This window comes from Malania oleifera, chromosome 3 (assembly GCF_029873635.1).
Source record: "Malania oleifera isolate guangnan ecotype guangnan chromosome 3, ASM2987363v1, whole genome shotgun sequence".
NCBI lineage: Eukaryota > Viridiplantae > Streptophyta > Magnoliopsida > Santalales > Ximeniaceae > Malania > Malania oleifera.
This window is the reverse complement of record NC_080419.1, coordinates 113,144,204-113,163,260: the sequence shown is the minus strand read 5'-3', so window position 1 is coordinate 113,163,260 and position 19,057 is coordinate 113,144,204. Positions and strand designations below refer to the sequence as shown.

General features: G+C 36.6%; 2 protein-coding genes across 2 annotated transcripts in view; one reads left to right on the top strand and one right to left on the bottom strand.

The window, feature by feature from the left end:
• Positions 1–15,232, top strand: part of LOC131152063 (glutamate receptor 2.2-like) — a 44,196-nt gene extending 28,964 nt beyond the window's left edge. Inside the window, exons 2-5 of the mRNA XM_058103668.1 lie at positions 11,706–13,045; positions 13,276–13,588; positions 14,030–14,436; positions 14,528–15,232. Of these exons, the coding sequence (XP_057959651.1) occupies positions 11,706–13,045; positions 13,276–13,588; positions 14,030–14,436; positions 14,528–15,157 (2,690 nt within the window). The 3' untranslated portion in view covers positions 15,158–15,232. The remainder of the gene's footprint in view (positions 1–11,705; positions 13,046–13,275; positions 13,589–14,029; positions 14,437–14,527) is intronic.
• Positions 15,233–16,700: 1,468 nt separating this feature from the next.
• LOC131152062 (histidine kinase 5) overlaps positions 16,701–19,057 on the bottom strand; it is a 41,904-nt gene continuing 39,547 nt past the window's right edge. Inside the window, exons 12-13 of the mRNA XM_058103667.1 lie at positions 17,915–18,094; positions 16,701–16,976 (exon numbers count right to left, since the gene is read on the bottom strand). Coding sequence (XP_057959650.1) covers positions 16,854–16,976; positions 17,915–18,094 — 303 coding nt within the window. The 3' untranslated portion in view covers positions 16,701–16,853. The remainder of the gene's footprint in view (positions 16,977–17,914; positions 18,095–19,057) is intronic.

Below are 19,057 nucleotides of genomic sequence, written 5' to 3'. Positions count from 1 at the left end.
ATGATCTAATAAGTTTTATGCTGGCTGTCAACTACCTAACACAACCCTCCTCCTTTGCTCGAGCTTGAGATCAAATGTGTATGAAAAGATTAGTACATCAAGTGTCTTAAGTTACTTTACATTATAATAGAAGAAAAATATTAATTGATAATTTGATTTTTTTTTTTCTTTGTGTCCATTTGAAAAAATATTAATTGATAACAACAACTTTAAAATTTACAATCTAAGGGATATGCATGGTTTGGTTAACTAAACAATGCATGATCGTGAGTTTAGTTACATCTCTTGAACTTTAAAGTTTTGTCCAATAAACTTCATCCAATTTTGAGAACATATAATTTAAATATTAAATTTAAATTTTATATAAATTTGGATAAAATAAAATGTAAAATTGCATTTCCTTTTTTAAAAATTTACACAAATCAAAATTTAATGTTAAAAATTGTACTCCGAAAATTATGCCTTAGTTTCATAATAAAATGAATTTATGACTACACTGCCATAGTTCCATAAGAAAATGATTTTCTGATGGCAAGCCTATTAAATGAAACAAATATGCTCAATAAAATTGGCTAAATGTCTCATTTATAACATGGAATAAAGACCATCAACTTTTTATATTTGTATATTACAAATGTGTGTACTATATCATGTAAAGCTCAATGTGTTATGTATACTTCATCTTTCTACAATTTATTTCGATATTCTCCTCAACTAACCCAACTAAATCCCAATAATTTTTACAAGTACATGATTGTAACATATTTTATGAACAAAAAAAAAGATAAATTAATGTAACATAATTAAGTACTAGAATCTGAAGGGAGAAAATATAATAAAACTTAAAAGATAAAATGATTAAGAGGGTGATCAGATAATAGGAGATAAGATAGATACGAATAGGGGTGTGCAATCGATCGGTTTGGCCAATTCGACCAATTAACTGAATTTTTTTATTAACCTCACCCCATAACTAAATCGATCGAATTGAGCTCTTTAACCAAACCGTATCCGACTGAACCAAATTGTCAGGTAATTTGGTTAACTAAATTTAACCGAATAAAATTAAAATTAATTATAGAAAAAATATGAATATATAATTCATATGCCAAAATGGGAATGGCCGGATGGGTAGGGAATCTGGGAATGTTTGAATGAAATATTGGAAGTTTGGAACCCTAACCTAAAATCATATAACTTAATAATTTATATTTCATTATTAATTAATTAAAATTCTAGTAATTTGGTTAACTGATTTATATTTTCTCCATAACCAAATTGAAAACCGAATACCCAAATTTACCCTATTCTGAAATTGAACCGAACCGAATTACAAATTAACCTAACCAAATTAAACCGACTGAATTCAATCGGTTAACTCGATTAAAACTAAATTATGCTCATTCCTAGATATGAATACTATCTGAAATAGTGTTGGGTTTCCCTCCTATGTGGAGGATGACCTACATGTATAAATTATTCTCTTAGAAGTCTTAGTCAATGTCCAAGTAGAATTCATGTCCAAGTGGAAGTAAAAAACCTCTATGCTTTGGTATCTCAATTGTTGTCTTGGAATGGAGTGGTTCTTTTTTAGTTAAGTGCATCTTTCTTTGGAAGATGGAGGGTCATTTTTTTTTAGAAGTAAATAAACGCTTTTTTGGGAAGCTATTGTTGTAGAAAAAGAGAGCCTTAAGCATCCTTAATTGAGACAACTAAGAAAGAGTGAGGGAGCTGAGAGAAGAAAATTTGTTTGCTGAAAACTCAGGATTGAAGGTGCCTACGTAGTGAGCTTGATCTTGACAATCGGATTGCATTTCCTGTCTGATTAAGCTAAAAATTTGACAAGTTGTTCATGACTCATCCTTCTTCATTCTGGTCAGTCTGATTGTCATGTGGAGTTTTATAACTTTAGTTTTGTGGCCTAGACAGTGAGCCGAAAATTTGACAAGTTGTTCGTGACTCATCCTTCTTCATTCTGGTCGGTCTGATTGTCATGTGGAGTTTTATAACTTTTGTTTCATGGCTTGGACAGCAACCTCTGTTTTGGATGAGACCTCTCCATTTCTCATTCAAGTTAGATTCCACCTTGATGGTGATAGCTTATATAATTTTTCTATGCCAAGAATTTGTGATTCTTGATGATTTTTATTGATCTATGCCTATAGTTTTAACTAGGGAAGACATATTGTAACCTACTAATTTGAAATGGTGGAAGATTGGAAGTAAACTTTGGTCTTGTGATTTTTTCTTTTATATCGAAGAGTTGTTCACGTAAATCTTGGTGTTCTCTTTGTGATTGTGTGGCTGATTATGTGCGTTAGTTGTTATGTATTTTTATTTTTGGATAATTAATTATTCTACTTAATGTTGATTAGACTTGGGGAAGGTTTATTTTTTGTGTCATTGTGTTTTGGACGTCACCTCCATAACCCATCTCTTCCCTAACAATGGTATCAGAGCTTGGTTTCTTTGTAGTCATGGAGGTGAACACTAGTAGAATGATTAGTTTGAATGAGAGTAATTATCACATTTGGAAAGGAAAAATGGAGGACCTAATTTATTGCAAAAATTATCATGCTCCTATTCTTGGTGAGTTGACCATGCCTAGTGATAGAACTGATGATGATTGGAAATTGTTAAATAGGCAAGTATATATGTGGTTATATCCGGAAATGGGTTGATGATAATGTCCATAATCATGTGGCTAATGAAATTGATGTTCACTCACTTTGGACAAATCTAGCTGAGCTTTATGCTAGAAAAACAGGGTGGAAATAAATTGTATATGATAAAGAAGCTTATGAATTTGAAATATAAGGATGGCACTCCTATTATTGATCATTTGAATGAAATGCAGGGAATTATAAATTAGTTGGTATCTATGAAAATTTCTTTTGATGATAAGGTTCAGACTTTATGGCTTCTTGGTTTTTTACCAAACAATTAGGAGACTTTTAGAGTTTCCATGACTACAAACTCAGTCCCTGAAGGAGTTTGGTAAAAAGTAGTTTGTTGAAGGAAGATACAAGGAGAAAAACTGCATGTTCTTCATCCTCTTAGTTAGAAGCCTTTGTCACAGAAAATAGGCGGAGAAGCAAAGTCAGAGGTCCTGGAAATCGTGATAAATCTAGAAGCAAGTCCAGCTCAAAGAAAAAGTAAAGAAAAGAAAAAAAATGACAAGAAATATGAAGATAAAGATAAAGCTACTACGGTTTCTGATGGCTTTCTTATTGTTTGTGAGAATAATGAAATTAATCTTACTTGCCAGAAGACTAGTTGGGTAATAGACAGTGGTGCCTCCTTTCATGCAACCTCCAGAAGGGATTTCTTCTCATCATATACATTTGGTGACTTTGGTGCAGTGAAGATGGGAAATGATGACTCATCTACAGTTGTTGGCATTAGAGATGTATACTTGCAAACTAACAATGGCAACAAGTTAATGCTCAAAGATGTAAAGCCTATTTCAGACATCAGATTGAATTTAGTCTCTACAGGGAAGCTTGATGATGAGGGATATTGTAACACCTTTATGATGGGCAAGGGAATCTCACTAAAGGTTCTATGGTTGTTGCGAGAGGAAAGAAGTGTTCTACACTTTACTTGATGTAGGCAAAGTTCTTCAAGGGCATGGTCAATGCGGTGGAAAATGATTCAAATTCAGAGTTAAGGCACAAAAGACTTGGGCATATGATTCAGAAAGGAATTGAATTTTTAGTTAGGAAAAAGCTTTTCCCATAAATGAAAGGTATGTCTTTGAAGCCTTGTGAACATTGTTTAGCTGGAAAGCAACATAGATCCTTTAAAGCTACTCCTCCATCTAGAAAATGTAATATTTTAGATTTGGTGCATTTAAATGTGTGTGGTCCCATGAAAACTAGAACACTTGGTGGTGCGTTGTACTTTGTTACTTTTATCGAGGATCATTCCAAGAAAGTGTGGGTGTACACCTTGAAGACCAAAGATCAAGTGTTTGATGTGTTTAAACAATTCTAGGCTAGTGTTGAAAGAGAAACATTAAGAAAATTGAAGTGCATCAGATTAGATAATAGTGCTGAATATTTAGGGCCATTTGATGAGTATTGCAGAGCTCGGGGCATTTGACAGCAAAAAAATCCTCCAAAAACTCCTCAGTTTGAATGGTTTGGCAGAAAGTATGAACAACATTTTTGATAGAGAGAGTGAGATGCATGTTTTCATACGCTAAGTTTCCAAAATCATTTTGGGCTGAGGCATTGAGTATAGCAGTTCACTTGATAAATCTCTCCATGTATTCCCTTGCAGTGTGACATGCCAAAAAAAGTTTGGAGTGGGAAATATGTTTCCTATCATCACTTAAAAGTGTTTGGCTGAAAAGATTTTGCACACATTCCTAAGGATGAGAGATCAAAACTTGATGCAAGAACAAAATCATGTATCTTTTTGGGATATGGACACGACAATTTTGGGTACAGATTGTATGATCCATTTGAAAAAAAAAATTGATTAGAAGTAGGGATGTTGTTTTTGTTGAAGACCAAACTATTGAGGACATTGAAAATTTTTTTGAAAAGGAAAAGAATAATGATGACTTGGTTGATTTGGATCTAGTTCCTCATTCTATGATTTATGCAAATGATGATCGGGGTAATGTGGATGACGTAGATCCACCTACAATTAGTGATGAGGTAATTGAGTTAAATGAGCAACCAATTGTAGAAGACAGAGTGCCAACAATTTCATATGATATACCATTTAGGAGATCATCGAGGGCCCATCAACCCTCAAGCAGGTATTTCCCACATGAATATATATTGCTCACAGACAGGAAAGAACCAGAGTGCTATCAGGAGGCCGTAGAACATGAGCACAAAGAAGAATGGTTGAAGGCTATGCAAGAAGAGAGAAAATCCCTACATGAAAATAATTCATTCAAGCTGATAAATTTACCAAAGGGTAAGAAAGCATTGAAGAATAAATGGGTATACAGATTGAAGACTAAATAAAATAGTTCACATCACAGATACAAGGCAAGGTTGGTTGTGAAAGGCTTCAGCCAAAAACAAAGAACTGACTTTGATGATATTTTTTTCTTCAACTGTGAAGATGTCATCTATCAAAATGGTGCTCCATTTAGAAATGATGGTATGGATTTGGAGATAAAGCAGATGGATGTGAAGATTGATTCTATCCATGGTGACTTGAAAGAAGAGATCTACATGAAGCAACCAGAGGGTGTTTAGGTGAAAGGAAAAGAAAATTTGGTTTACAGGTTAAAGAAGAGCTTGTATGGGTTGAAGCAAGCACCGAGGTAATGGTATAGGAAGTTTGAATCAATTTTGGAGTGGCATGGTTATGGAATTACTTATAGTCTTAATGTTTTTATTTAAAGATTTTCTAAAAGTGATTTTCTTATTTTATTGCTCTATGTTGATGATATGCTAATTATTGACCATGATATGTACAAGATTAACAGGTTGAAGAAAGATTTGAGTAAGTATTTTGTCATGAAAGACTTAGGGACAACAAAGAAAATCCTTGGCATAGAAATCGCTTGTGATAGGAAAGTCAAGAAGTTTATCACAAGAAAAGTACATCAAGAAAGTGCTTGAAAGATTTAATATGGAGAAGGCTATGGAAGTTAGCTTTCCCTTTGCTAATCACATAAAGTTGAGTTCCAAGCAGTGTCCTTCCACCAAGAAATAGAAGGAAGAGATGAAAAGAGTTCCATATGCTTCAGCAGTTGGAATTTTGATTTATGCAATGGTTTGTACAAGGCCAGACATAGCTTATTCCGTTGGTGTTGTTAGTAGATTTCTCTCCAATCCTAGTAAAGAGAATTGGAATGCTGTGAAATGGATTCTCAGGTATCTCTGAGGTACTTCCTCCTTATGTGTTTTCTTTGAGAGTGGAAAACCTTTATTGGTTGGTTATATAGAGGTAGACATGGCTGAAGATGTTGATACTAGAAAGTTTACATTGGAGGTACTTGATTACTTTCACAAGAGGAGTTGTGGGCTGGCAATCAAAGTTAAAGAAATATGTTGCTCTTTCTACAACTAAAACTGAGTTTATTGCAGCCACTGAATCTTGTGAGGAAGTGTTGTGAATGAAAATATTATTGTAGGAGCTTGGATTCAAGCAAGAGAGGCATGTGTTGTATTGTGATAATCATAGTGCGATTCATCTTTGTAAGAATCACACTTTTCATTCTTGATCGAAACATATTGATGTGAAATATCATTGGATTAGAGATGCACTAGATTATGACTTGTTAGAAACCAGAAAGATTCATACTAATGACAATAGTTCAAACATGATGACAAAATCCCCTATCAAGGGAAAAACATAAAACATGTTTCATGATTGCTGATATGGTGAACTTCTCCACATAGTCAGGAGGGGGAGATTTGTTGGGTTTCCCTCCTATGTAAAGGATGACCTACATGTATAAATGATTCTCTTGGAAGTCTTCGTCAATGCCCAAGTAGAGTTCATGTCCAAGTGGAAGTAAAGAGCCTTCGTGCTTTGGTATCCCAATTGGTGTCTTGGAATGAAGTGGTTCTTTATTAGTTAAGTGCAACTTTCTTTGGAAGATGGAGGGTAATTTTTTTTAGAAGTAAATAAACACTATTTTGGGAAGTTATTACCGTAGAAAAAAGAGAGCCTCGTGCAACTTTGGGACAGCAAAGAAAGAGTGAGGGAGAGAAGAAAATTATTTGCTAAAAATTCAAGATTGAAGGTGTCTCCGCAATTAGCTTGATCTTGACGATCGCATAGTCATTTCTTGTTCCATTAAGCTCAAATTTTGATAGGTTGTTCATGACTCATCCTTCTTCATTTTGGTTGGTCTGATTGTCATGTGGAGGTTTGTAACTTTGGTTTCGTAGCTTGGACAACGGCCCTTGTTTGGGTGAGACCTCTCCATTTGTCATTCAAGTTTGATTCCACCTTAATGGTGATGGCTTATATTATATTTCTATGCCAATAATTTGTGATTCTTGATAATTGTTGTTGATGTATGCCTATAGTTTTAACTAAGGAAGACCTATTGTAACCTACTAATTTGAAGTGGTGGAATATTGGAAGTGGACTACGGTCCCGTGGTTTTTCTCTTCATACCAAATGGATTTTCACGTAAATCTTGGCATTCTCTTTGTGATTGTGGGGCTAATTTTGTGTGTTGGTTGTTATGTATTTTTTTTTTTGGATAATTAATTATTCTACTGAGTGTTGATTGGACTTGGGGAAGGTTTGTTTTTTGGGCCATTGTGTTTTGGACATCACCTCCATATATAACGCACCTCTTCCCCAACAAATAGAATGGCTAGCTCAATTGAAAAAAAAAATAGTAAAAGAGATTTTAGATGAATTTAGACAAAATTATCAAGTAGTAAAGAAAGTTGGTGGTACAATCAAGATATTCAAAAGCCAAAAAATAATAATAAAAATTGGTATAAAACATGACATAATTACATAAACATCGAAAACTTTAAAAAGTATAAAGATGTAGGAAAAGATGTAGAAAATGTCATTTGTGAAGCTAAAAATAGAGTTTATAATAATTTATCTGCTAGGTTAGATATAGAAGTGAAGTTTTGGTTGAATAAGAAGACATTAAAGAGAGGTGACAAATCTACTTTATAAGTTGTTTAATGAAAATTAAATTGAAAGTTTAAACTTAGTAGTGGTAAATGAAGAAAAGACTAGCAATTTGATATTTATTCGTAAAATTAGAATTATTGGAATTAGGATGATTTTAAAAAGATGGAAGGTGGGAAATCTATTGGACCACATAACATCCCAATTGATGTTTGGAAATGTTTTGGCGAATAATGGAAGTATATGGTTAACCTATATATTCAACAATATTATAATTAAAAATCAAGAAAAGACATGAATGAAGAAAAAGTACGTTAATACTTACATACAAAAACAAAAATGGTATTCAAAATTATAATAACTATCATAACTTATGAGTCATAAGATGAAATTGTGAGATAAATAGTTAATTGAACAAAGAATCAATTTGGTTTTATACTTAGGAGTTTGGCAACAAAAGTTATCTTTATCTTTTTAGAAGATTAATGGAAAAGTTTAGAGAAAAGAAAAGAGATTTGCGGCGCGCGCGCGCACACACACACACACACACACACACATATATATATATATATATATATATATATATATGGTTTTTATTTACCTAGAAAAGCATCATGACAAAGTACCTAGAGAAATTTTATGGTGGGCCTTAGAAAAAATATACGCAATAGGTATACTAATGTATACACACACACACACACACACACTAAGACTAGTATTAGAATTGCAGGAGGAGAATCTAATTAATTTTCAATCACAAAGGTGAACATCGGGGTTTTACTTTGAACCTTTATCTTTTCACTTTAGTGTTTGATGAAATCTCTAGGAATATCCTAAATGAGATGTCATTGTATATGATGTTATTTTGATTTATGAAAATAGGAGTAGAGTAGAATTTAAGCTTAAACTATAAGAGCTGCTTTAGAATCTAGAAGTTTTAGGATAAGTAAAAATAAGGTAGAATATATGAAATGTAATTTCAATCATGTTAGTAAGAATATTAGCGATAAAATTAAATTTGATGATTAGGAAATTAATAGCATTGGTAGATTTCAATACATTGGATCTATTACGCAAGCGAAAAAAGGAGAAATCAAAGAGGTACAATAGGTTGGGCAAAATGGGGTGCTCTTTGAATGTGTGTCTGATTATAGAATACTCTAAATATTTTTTTTGAAAAAAAAATATTTCTCTTGGACAACTATAAGGCTGCCAATACTTTATGTATCATTATGCTAGATAACTAAGAAATAATATATCTGAAAGTAAATGTTCCCAAAATGTGAATGGTAAGGTGGATGAATGGGCGGAATAACATTAAAGTGTAAATTAAGGAACAAATATATATATGCACAATAAGTTAGACTTAGCATATGTCAAAGATATGATAATGGAAAAGCGGCTTCCATAGTTTGGACATTTGAAACACAAGTCAAATAGTGAACCAATGAGGTGTGAGCTAGTTATTATTACTAGTATTAGAAGAGATAGGGTACATTTAAAATAATATCCAATGTGATTGTAAGGAAAATTGAATAGATCTTGAACTGGCCGAAAAAAATGCCCACGATCATTGAATTGGTGGAGAAGGATTCATACACGTGATCTTACCAAGTGAGGCTTAAGGCTTCTTCTTCTTGTGTTGTTGTTATAGTATCTTGAACTAGCCGAAAAAAATGCCCACCATCATTGAATTGGTGGAGAAGGATTCTTACACGATCTTACCAAGTGAGGCTTAAGGCTTCTTCTTCATGTGTTGTTGTTATTGTACCATACTACAAGCTAGTCCATCTAGCAAATGGGAATTAGGCATTTGTGGTCCCTAACCATTTGGACTTGAAGGGTGTCTCAGCATAATATAATTCTGTAATTGCCGCGAAAAGATGGTGAGAAAATGAACATCCGAGTGATCCTACCATAGAATTCTAGCTCTAAATTAATAAAGTAATGTGCTGCATAGAGGTACCCACCCCACTCGGTAGCGGAAGAATCTTGGAGTTGGGAGGGGCGGATGTTGCGTCCTTCTGTTCTGCCGATTCGCACAGGCGATCGAAAAGAACTGTACTGATCGCGAAGCAAAAATTATTTTGGGAGAGAGAGAGAGATAGACGGAAGGGGAAGGGTTGGAGATGGAGGGAATGAAGGTAATCAAGTTTACGATCGGGGACGCAGTGTTGACTTCCATGTGGGTGTTCTGCGCCGTCACGCTGGAGGCGCTGACCTCCGTCTTTGCATCAGCCCTAGGAAGGCTGGCCAACCCTCCTCATCACCACCCTCCTCGTCTTCATTCTCGTTTTTGTGTTCAGCTTCGTCGGTGATGTATTGGGCGGTGCCAGCTTTAATCCCACTGGTACCGCCGCCTTTTATGCCTCCGGTGTTGGGCCCAACAATCTCTTCTCCATGGCCCTCCGTTTCCCTGCTCAGGCAGCGGGTGCTGTGGGTGTCGCCCTGGCTATCACGGACGTGATGACAACACAGTACAAACACATGCTGGGGGAGCCTTCCTTGAAAGTTGACCTGCACACTGGACCAATTGCTGAGGGTGTGTTGACCTTCACAATTAGCTTGGACGTGCTTCTCATTATTCTAAAAGGTCCTAGAAGCCTACTATTTTTTTTTTTTTTTTTTGGATTACGCACCAGGTATCCACGTGTCTATTTTACAGTTCACGTGACTAATCCTGTCCTCCCTAAAGTTGACCCCGCAACTCCAAAGGGAGGGTAAATTCAGGAGTCCAGGGACGGAAACGAACCTGAAAGGGTTTGAACACCTAATCTCGTGAAAGACACTCCCGCAGCCGCACTACCACCTGAACCATATCCTATGGGTTCCTAGAAGCCTACTATTTTTTTTGGATTACGCACCGGGTATCCACGTGTCCGTTTTACGGTCCACGTGACTAATCCTGTACCTCTTGAAGTTGACCCTACAACTCCAAAGGGAAGGTAAATTCAGGAGTCCAGGGGTGAAAACGAACCCAAGAGGGTTTGAACACCTGATCTCGTGAAAAGCACTCCTACAGCCCAAACTACGACCTGAACCACATCCTAGGGGTCCTAGAAGCCTACTATTTTTATTTTATTTTTTTTTTTTGGATTAGGCACCGGGAATCTACATGTCTGTTTTACGGTCCACGTGACTAATCCTGCGCCCCTTGAAGTTGACCCCACAACTCCAAAGGGAGACTAAATTCAGGAGTCTAGGGACGAAAACAAGTCCAAGAGGGTTTGAACACCTGACTTCGTGAGAGGCATTCCTGCAGCCCGCACTACCACCTAGAAGCCTACTATTGAAGATATGGTTGCTTGCCATGTCAACTGTTACATTGGTTGTTGCAGGTTCTGCTTATACCGAACCTTCCATGAATCCTGCTAATGCATTTGGATGGGCATATGTAAATAATTGGCACACCACATGGGAGCAATTCTACGTGTATTGGATTTGCCCATTTGTTGGAGCAATATTGGCGGCCTGGGTCTTCCGATTTCTTTTTCCTCTGACGAAACAGAATAAAGCATGAGGAAGGCATCATACCACATGTTTTTTTATCAGTAAGTTAGTTCATGTGTTCACTGTTTAGGCTTTCTACATTGGTAATAATAAGATAGGTGTTTCCAACTCTCATTTTACTGCTTTTTGTCTTGGGACTGTCTTCTTTTAGTGATGCAGCTTTGGCTATTGCAAGAAGTATGTGGATAGCGGTGATTGTATTTCTATTTTACAACTGTGAATATTTTACCTAAAAAAAAAAAAATGTGCTGCATAGAGCAGCAATAAGAACACACAGAAAACTAATATAAGCACATACCAGTGGCCCAAAACAGAACCTGCCCAAACCAAGGAGAAGAACTTAAAAGGATTACAATAAGAACATGTGTTGAGTATGTCTTGAAACTTATGCCTTAGGGGCAGTAAGTAGATTCTATTTTGTTTTGTTTTGTTTTGTTCTGCCATTGATTTGTTTATCTGCTTTATAGTTGGGTTGTTTTGTAGTTTGATTGTAACAGAAGACAGTGACCAAACATAAGAAAAACAGGTCTAATCAAGGACATCATAACTATAAAGTCCATTTTATTAGCATTGAAGTCCATTTTCTTCTCACAGTTGGCACCTTTTCTCCTCAGCTCTAGATCTTATTAAAAATGTGCAAGTTCAAGCCATCATAGGGCCATCAACTTCCATGGAAGCTGTTTTTATGACTGATCTTGGAGACAAAGCTCAAGTGCCCATTATTTCATTCTTGGCGACAAGCTCATTTCTTTCTTCCACTAAGAATCCATACTTTATCCGAGCCACACAGAATGATTCATCTCAAGTGAAGGCCATAAGTGCAATTGTTAAAACCTTCGGATGGCGAGAAGCTGTGCCCATTTACGTTGACAGTGATTTTGGGCACGGCATAATACCTTATCTGACCGATGCTTTGCAGGAGATTGACACCCGTGTTCCCTACCGGAGTGTCATTTCTTCATCAGCCACAGATGATCAAATTGCAAAAGAGCTATGGAAGTTGATGTCCATGCAAACCAGAGTGTTCATTGTGCACATGTCATCTTCCCTGTGTTCTCGATTCTTTTCTAAAGTGAAAGAAGTTGGAATGATGAGCGAAGGCTATGTTTGGATCATGACTACTGGACTAACAAATCACTTGAGCTCCCTCAATCCTTCTGTCATAGATTCTTCAATGCAAGGAGTCTTGGGCGTACAGACATACATTCCAAAAACAAAGGAATATGAAAGTTTCCGCATTCGGTGGAAAACAAAGTTCCAACAAGACAATCCAAATGTTACTGATGCCCAGCTGAACGTTTATGTGCTATGGGCTTATGATGCCGCTTCTGCTCTAGCCCGGGCAGTTGAGGAAGTGGGAGCTGCAAACTATAGCTTCCAAATGCTGAACATGTCAGGAAATTTAACAGATCTTGATACTTTTGGAATCTCTCAAACTGGTCCAAAGCTTCTCCAGGCAATATTGAATACTAAATTCAAAGGCTTGAGTGGCAGTTTCAAGTTTGTTGATGGCCAGCTACAGTCATCTGTTTACCAGATAGTTAATGTGGTTGGCAGTAGTGCACGAAGGATTAGTTTTTGGACAGTTAAAAATGGAATTGCAAGAGAATTGAATTCCACAAGCACAAACCTGTACTCTACTCCTGCATCAAATCGCTGGGCAATAATATGGCCAGGAGAATCTACTTCACCTCCAAAGGGTTGGGTCATTCCAACAAATGGAAAGAGGCTGAGAATTGGTGTTCCAGTGAAGGATGGTTTCAATGAATTTGTGAAGGTAACAAAAGATCCTAGCACCAATGTGCCAAATGTTACAGGTTACTGCATCGATGTATTCAATGCTGTAATGGACTCGTTGCCATACTCGGTTCGTTATGATTTCATTCCCTACGCAAAGCCCGATGGTCAGCCAGCTGGTTCTTACAATGATTTGATCTATCAAGTATATATTCAGGTTGATTAGTCTCTTATCTTTCCTATATATAAGTAAACATATTAGGCCACAGTTGGTAATGCATATTTTTGTACAGAACTGATCTGCTGAAAATTAAATCTTGAGAAACTGTTAGCTATGCAGATAAACTGAAATCACTCATACTATGTCCTGATTTGATTTTGTTTTTTTTTTTAAAAAAAACTATAGTAATTTGGTTTCGGGATTCATTTTTTTTTTATTCTGAACAGAAATTTGATGCTGTTGTGGGAGATACGACTATTATTGCAAGCAGGACCAAATATGTAGATTTTACACTTCCATACACAGAGTCTGGTGTCACAATGATTGTACCAATCATAGACAACAGGAGTAAAAATGCATGGGTTTTCTTGAAGCCTCTAACTCTGGAACTTTGGATGACAAGTTTCTTTTTCTTCATCTTCATTGGCTCTGTGATTTGGGTTCTTGAACACCGAATAAATGAAGATTTTAGGGGGCCTCCTTCAAATCAAGCAGGCGTGGTCTTCTGGTTCTCATTCTCAACCATGGTGTTTGCACACAGTAATTTCTCTTCCAACTACTTATTTATTTACCCACTAGCAGGGAAATTTTCAATGATATGGATACTCAATACAAACCATGCATTTCAAACATAACTGCCTAGTTTTAACACCTTTGTTAGGCTTTAAATATATAGAAGGTCCCATAGATGATGTATGGATCAAGTTTTAATGCGAAAGAAATCTTTCGGGCCACAGGTATACTATCTTGATCAAAAGTGGTACTCCTGTCTGTCCTGCTTGTTTTCCATGCTAGATGTTTCTATAAGAATGCAAGCTTCCTGGTATCAAGATTTCATGTCTAGTCAATTATAGTATGAACATTAATGCAAGTAAAATCCGGGAATATGATTTCTGAATGGGTTAGTTTCAGAAATCATTTTGAATCCCTGCTGATATTCCAACATAGATTTATCTTCTTACAATCAACTGTTTTTAACAGAGGAGAAAGTGGTCAGCAACTTGGCTAGGTTTGTGGTGATTGTATGGGTTTTCGTCGTGCTTACACTGACACAGAGTTACACAGCCAGTTTAACTTCAATGTTAACAGTTCAACAGCTGCAGCCAACAGTAACAGACATTAATTATCTTATTAAGAAAGGGGAATATGTGGGTTACCAACGGGGTTCGTTTATAGTGGGACTCTTAAGACGAATGAACTTCGATGAATCCAAGCTTCGTGTCTATGACACTCTGGAGGGATTAGATGAAGCTCTTTCTAAAGGGAGTGCAAATGGTGGTATTGCTGCAGCCTTTGATGAGATCCCTTTCATGAAGCTTTTTCTGGCAAAATACTGCTCAAAGTACACAATGGTCCAACCAACATATAAGACAGATGGTTTTGGCTTTGTAAGTACTTGCTATCTCCCTTTCTCTCTTTTTCCAAGATAACTATGTGCATAAATTTTCATGTGGGTTTCTGATATTCTGTGACCATTAGGTCTTCCCTCGGGGTTCCCCACTGGTGTCTGATGTTTCAAGAGCAGTATTAGATGTGACCGAAGGGGATTTAATGGTAAAAATTGAGGCTGCATATTTCGGGCAAGCAAGTTGTCCAGGCAGTAGCACCTCTGTTTCTTCAAACAATCTCGGTCTTGACAGCTTTTGGGGCCTATTTCTCATTGCTGGAACAACTTCATCCTTTGCTCTAATCATCTTCACTTCTATGTTCCTTTATGACAATAGGGATATCTTCAAGCTGTCTGATCCCGAAGCTTCGATAAGGAGTAGAATTGTGGAAATGGCTCGACGTTTCGACTGCAGAGACCTCACCTCCCACATTTTCAGAAAAAGTGAGTTGCACGATGGAATTGGTGGCGCCCATGTTGCAGATGGTTTGGGTACAGTTGAAGCCGCCTCACCAAGGACAAACTACCCTCCTAGTCCCTCGAGCTTTTCAAACCACAGTGACCTGAACTTCCCTTTCAGAGAACAGGGAACACCCTCTGCAGGGTATGGCACCCCAAGTCAGAATAGCCAGGCATCTCAAGAGATTGTACCGACAATTGAGCTATCTGACCTAAATCAAGAGAGGCAGGGAGCTTCTGAGACTGAGCATGAAAGCAACTGATACTGATTTTCTTGTTCCTTTGAAGACAATGTCCCCATCACACATTTGCAGAATTTCTTCTCTTTTTCAAACCAACTATTAGTCTTGGTATCATTATTTCTTTTTGGGGAAGCATGGTCCCAAGTCTCTGCTACAGCTGCAGCTAGCTATTTGGTCATGATTAGGATGAAACTCTATAATTTTCCTTTTGAAACCATTTTCCTTTCCTCTTATACCACAAAAAATGTACCAACAAGAAAGAGAAAGCACCATTGATAAACAACCACCACAGCTGAAATTCCCATGTTTCAGGAGCCCTGCTGCACCATCTAATACTCTGATGGAAGAAGGTGAACGGAGGCCTCCTGTAGCACAACTCACACTGCGGACATTGTCCTCTCAACCAGTGAGCTATAGAACCTTTATGGCCTGGTATACGGTGAGGAAGGTGAAGAAGAAGGCATTGAACTTGAAGTGGACATTGCCTAGAATCATACTCAGCAAAGATGATCCAACGTGCATGAGGAAACTATATAGACTATCACTGATTATTATACTTTTGGGAAGGGTGTAGTCCTTTAATTTCCTGATGCTCGATAAAGAAAAAAATGGAGTTCAAACTTATAGGACTACCATTTGGTGAAAGGTGAGGATCCTGAGGACCTCCTCCATGTCCTCTAGGAGGGCACTTGGATAATTGCTATGACAATTTGAAAATCCAGAAATGGAAGCCCAAGTTCTAGGTTCCCAGAGATGTCCATCAAATACTTTGGAAGGGAAGCACTCACAAAAATTGTAGTTTGCTCAGTTTGTGTGGAGATCAACAGGGAGAAATTACCAAACCCCAGTGCTAGATTACCACTTTACCTAAAAGTTCAAGCTATTAGATTGTGAGTCAACAATCTATATCAAACCTTAACACTCCCCCACATGTGCAGCCCGACAACACATGGAGAGATAAACAAACGATAAATAACACCTGTTACGGGGATAAATAACACATACTATAGAGAATACAATAATTTTTTATATAGCATAACAAATGCAAGTAACAAGAATAGAATCCAAGACCTCTTGAAAATCATAGCTCTAAGCCTCTAATACCATGTTAGGTTATCACTTTACTTAAAAGCCTAAGCTTGGTTGTGGACTAATGATATATATCAAGCCTCAACATCCATAGTTTTCATTTCCTCCAAATGGCAACATGTTGAATATGAGGGACTCCACCGTGTGTGTTTATAACAAGGAAAATTTTGGCACCACAAGGAAATCTGCTCTGCTGATGCACTAGAAAAAGCTGCAAATGAATCACAGAACCCTTCCTCCCTTTTGCTTCGCCCGTCTTTTGGTATCACATGTTGTAAAGGAACATACCAAAGCTAATTTGACAGTTATAGGGATTAAAGATAAAAATATTTTTAGAACTACTTCATAAACTGAATTTTTTATCCACTTACCTTCCTGCATTTCCTCACAATGCTTTTCCAACTTTTTCCTGTCCTAATTTCCAACCAGAATCTATAGAAATTGTAAACTTCAGCTGAACAAAAGAGTGATAAGATTTTGTAGAGAAAATATGATATTGATTAGACAAACTTACACAGGATATGCCAATGCCTTACCAAAACATGATACATTGATTACAAAACTTTCCTAACATGCAGTTTTTTTTTTCTTTTTTTCTTTTTACAGATGGGTATATGTACAGAATGTATTATGTTAAATATTGTTGAAGACATTCTTTCAGTTTTTGGAAAGTGACAGGCTTTGATACAAACGAGTCCATTCCATTTGCAAAGCACTCATCCGCACTCTCTGCCAGAGCGTTTGCAGTCATCTGCATTTTTACAAGAAGCCTTGTTAGCTGTTATACACACACACAAATTTAAATGACACAAACGATAAGATAATACAATTATATCTGCGGAGGAAATTCTAATAATATAAAAATAATGATGATAATGACTTACAATTATTACAGAATTCAGTCAAATATATAAAACATGTTTTTCTTTTTTTACAAAAATTAGGTTGTTGCAAATGCCCATAATTTAGCAGTGGCCTTTACCGCACTACTTCTCACAAATATTCAAAGCTAGTGCAACTGTGTGCCAGCATGCATCATGCACATGAATGTACACTCACCCACACACTACGAACACACAAACACTTCAATATTTAGCACAATCACGAACAAGGAATGGTGAGTGGCAAAAAGATTTGTTTCAATTTGTATACCATCAGAAATCATCCTCGCTGGATAATCTTAATCTCCAACCAAAAACATTAACAATGTTTTTATCAGCTCAGGATAGGCTAAATGAATACGCAAGCAAATCCACCAAAAGATTTTGTATAATATGAGCACACTACACACAAGAAATATGCCAACTGCTAAGAATAGAAATGTAATGAATAAAAAATATTGCTAGATTACGACTTTACCTAAAAGCCTAAGCTCTTAGGTTGTAGGCCAACAATGTACATCAAGCTTTAACACTCCCCCACATGTGCAGCTTGACAGTACATGGAGAGATAAACACACGATAGATAACACTCATTATAGGGAATGGAATTATGTTTTAAACACCACAAAATAAATGCGGATAACAAGACTAGGACCTAGGACCTCCTAGTAAACAGCTCTGATACCATGTTAGATTACCACTTTACTAAAAAGCTTAAGCTATTAGGTTGTTGGCTAACAATGCATATCGAGCTTTAACATAATGTATTAATACCGATTCTGAGAGACAATGGGATCAGACAGTTTACCGCAATGATAGGGATCCGCTTTGTAGATGGCATAGATTCTTTACCATTTGGTAATGAATCAGGAGTAGGAACAGATTGTTCGATCCCAGCCTGCACTGCAGCATCCCAATTGCTAGTTTCCTCAAAAGAACGAATTAGTCTTGTAGCTTGAAGGCCATCCATAACTGGCATGCATACATCCTGCACATATAACACAGTACTCAGCATTCTCTGCTAATTTTCTTGAGTTATTCATTAAAATTAGTCACCATATTACCTTTTCACTGGGTGCAATTCAAGCTTATGCAGGTGTTGTACCTATATCTAGTAGTTTTATTAAATCTGTTATAAATCTGCCAAACAGATAATGCTTAAGCTTACATGTCTGGCAGATGAAAGACAGATCAATTGTATAGCTAGAAGGCTACTTTAGATTAAAACTTTGTGTAGCCAAAATAGATCTGTCCTTGTGCAAAATCTCAACACCACCTTTATAGATAAACAAGAGTTGTAGCAACATACAGGCATGCAGGCATTTGGGTTTGTGTATCAATGAAAGAAAATATTTTTTTGTTGAGAAAGATGCATTACTCACTGCAAACACCTCAGGAGCAGACACATAATCACCTCAACTTAGAATTTAGCTCGACTCAAAGTAGTAGTAAGCTGAATATGAAACAAGGACATTTGACCATCTTTTGAAATAGAAATGAAGAAACATGACACTGCTGGTTCTTGCAGTATTCTGGGAGTGGTTCTCTGGTCCAAGTTTTGGGACTTATTTGCTAGAAATATCAAGTGTAAGAATTGAAGACCTCAAAGGAGTATACTCATGTTCTCCACTGAGATAATTGAAAATCCAGTTGTTCCATGGCAGAACATAATTGCCACATTCAAATTTTGAAACATGGTCTATATCACACTAATTTGGTATGGTTTAGACATGCTAATACAACTAGAAATGAAGATTTCATAATCAGAACTAGGAGTAGCATGAAACCAAAATGGGTGCCACAGCTAATACCAGGCTAATAGGTGTAGCTAAAATTCTTATATAGAAAAATGCTACCATATATCTTGCTCCAATCCAAAGTAGGAAGTGAACTAGAGGGTTTGAAAGTGTTGAGAATTCCACTTTTTCCCACATTAAAAAAAATTAAAAAA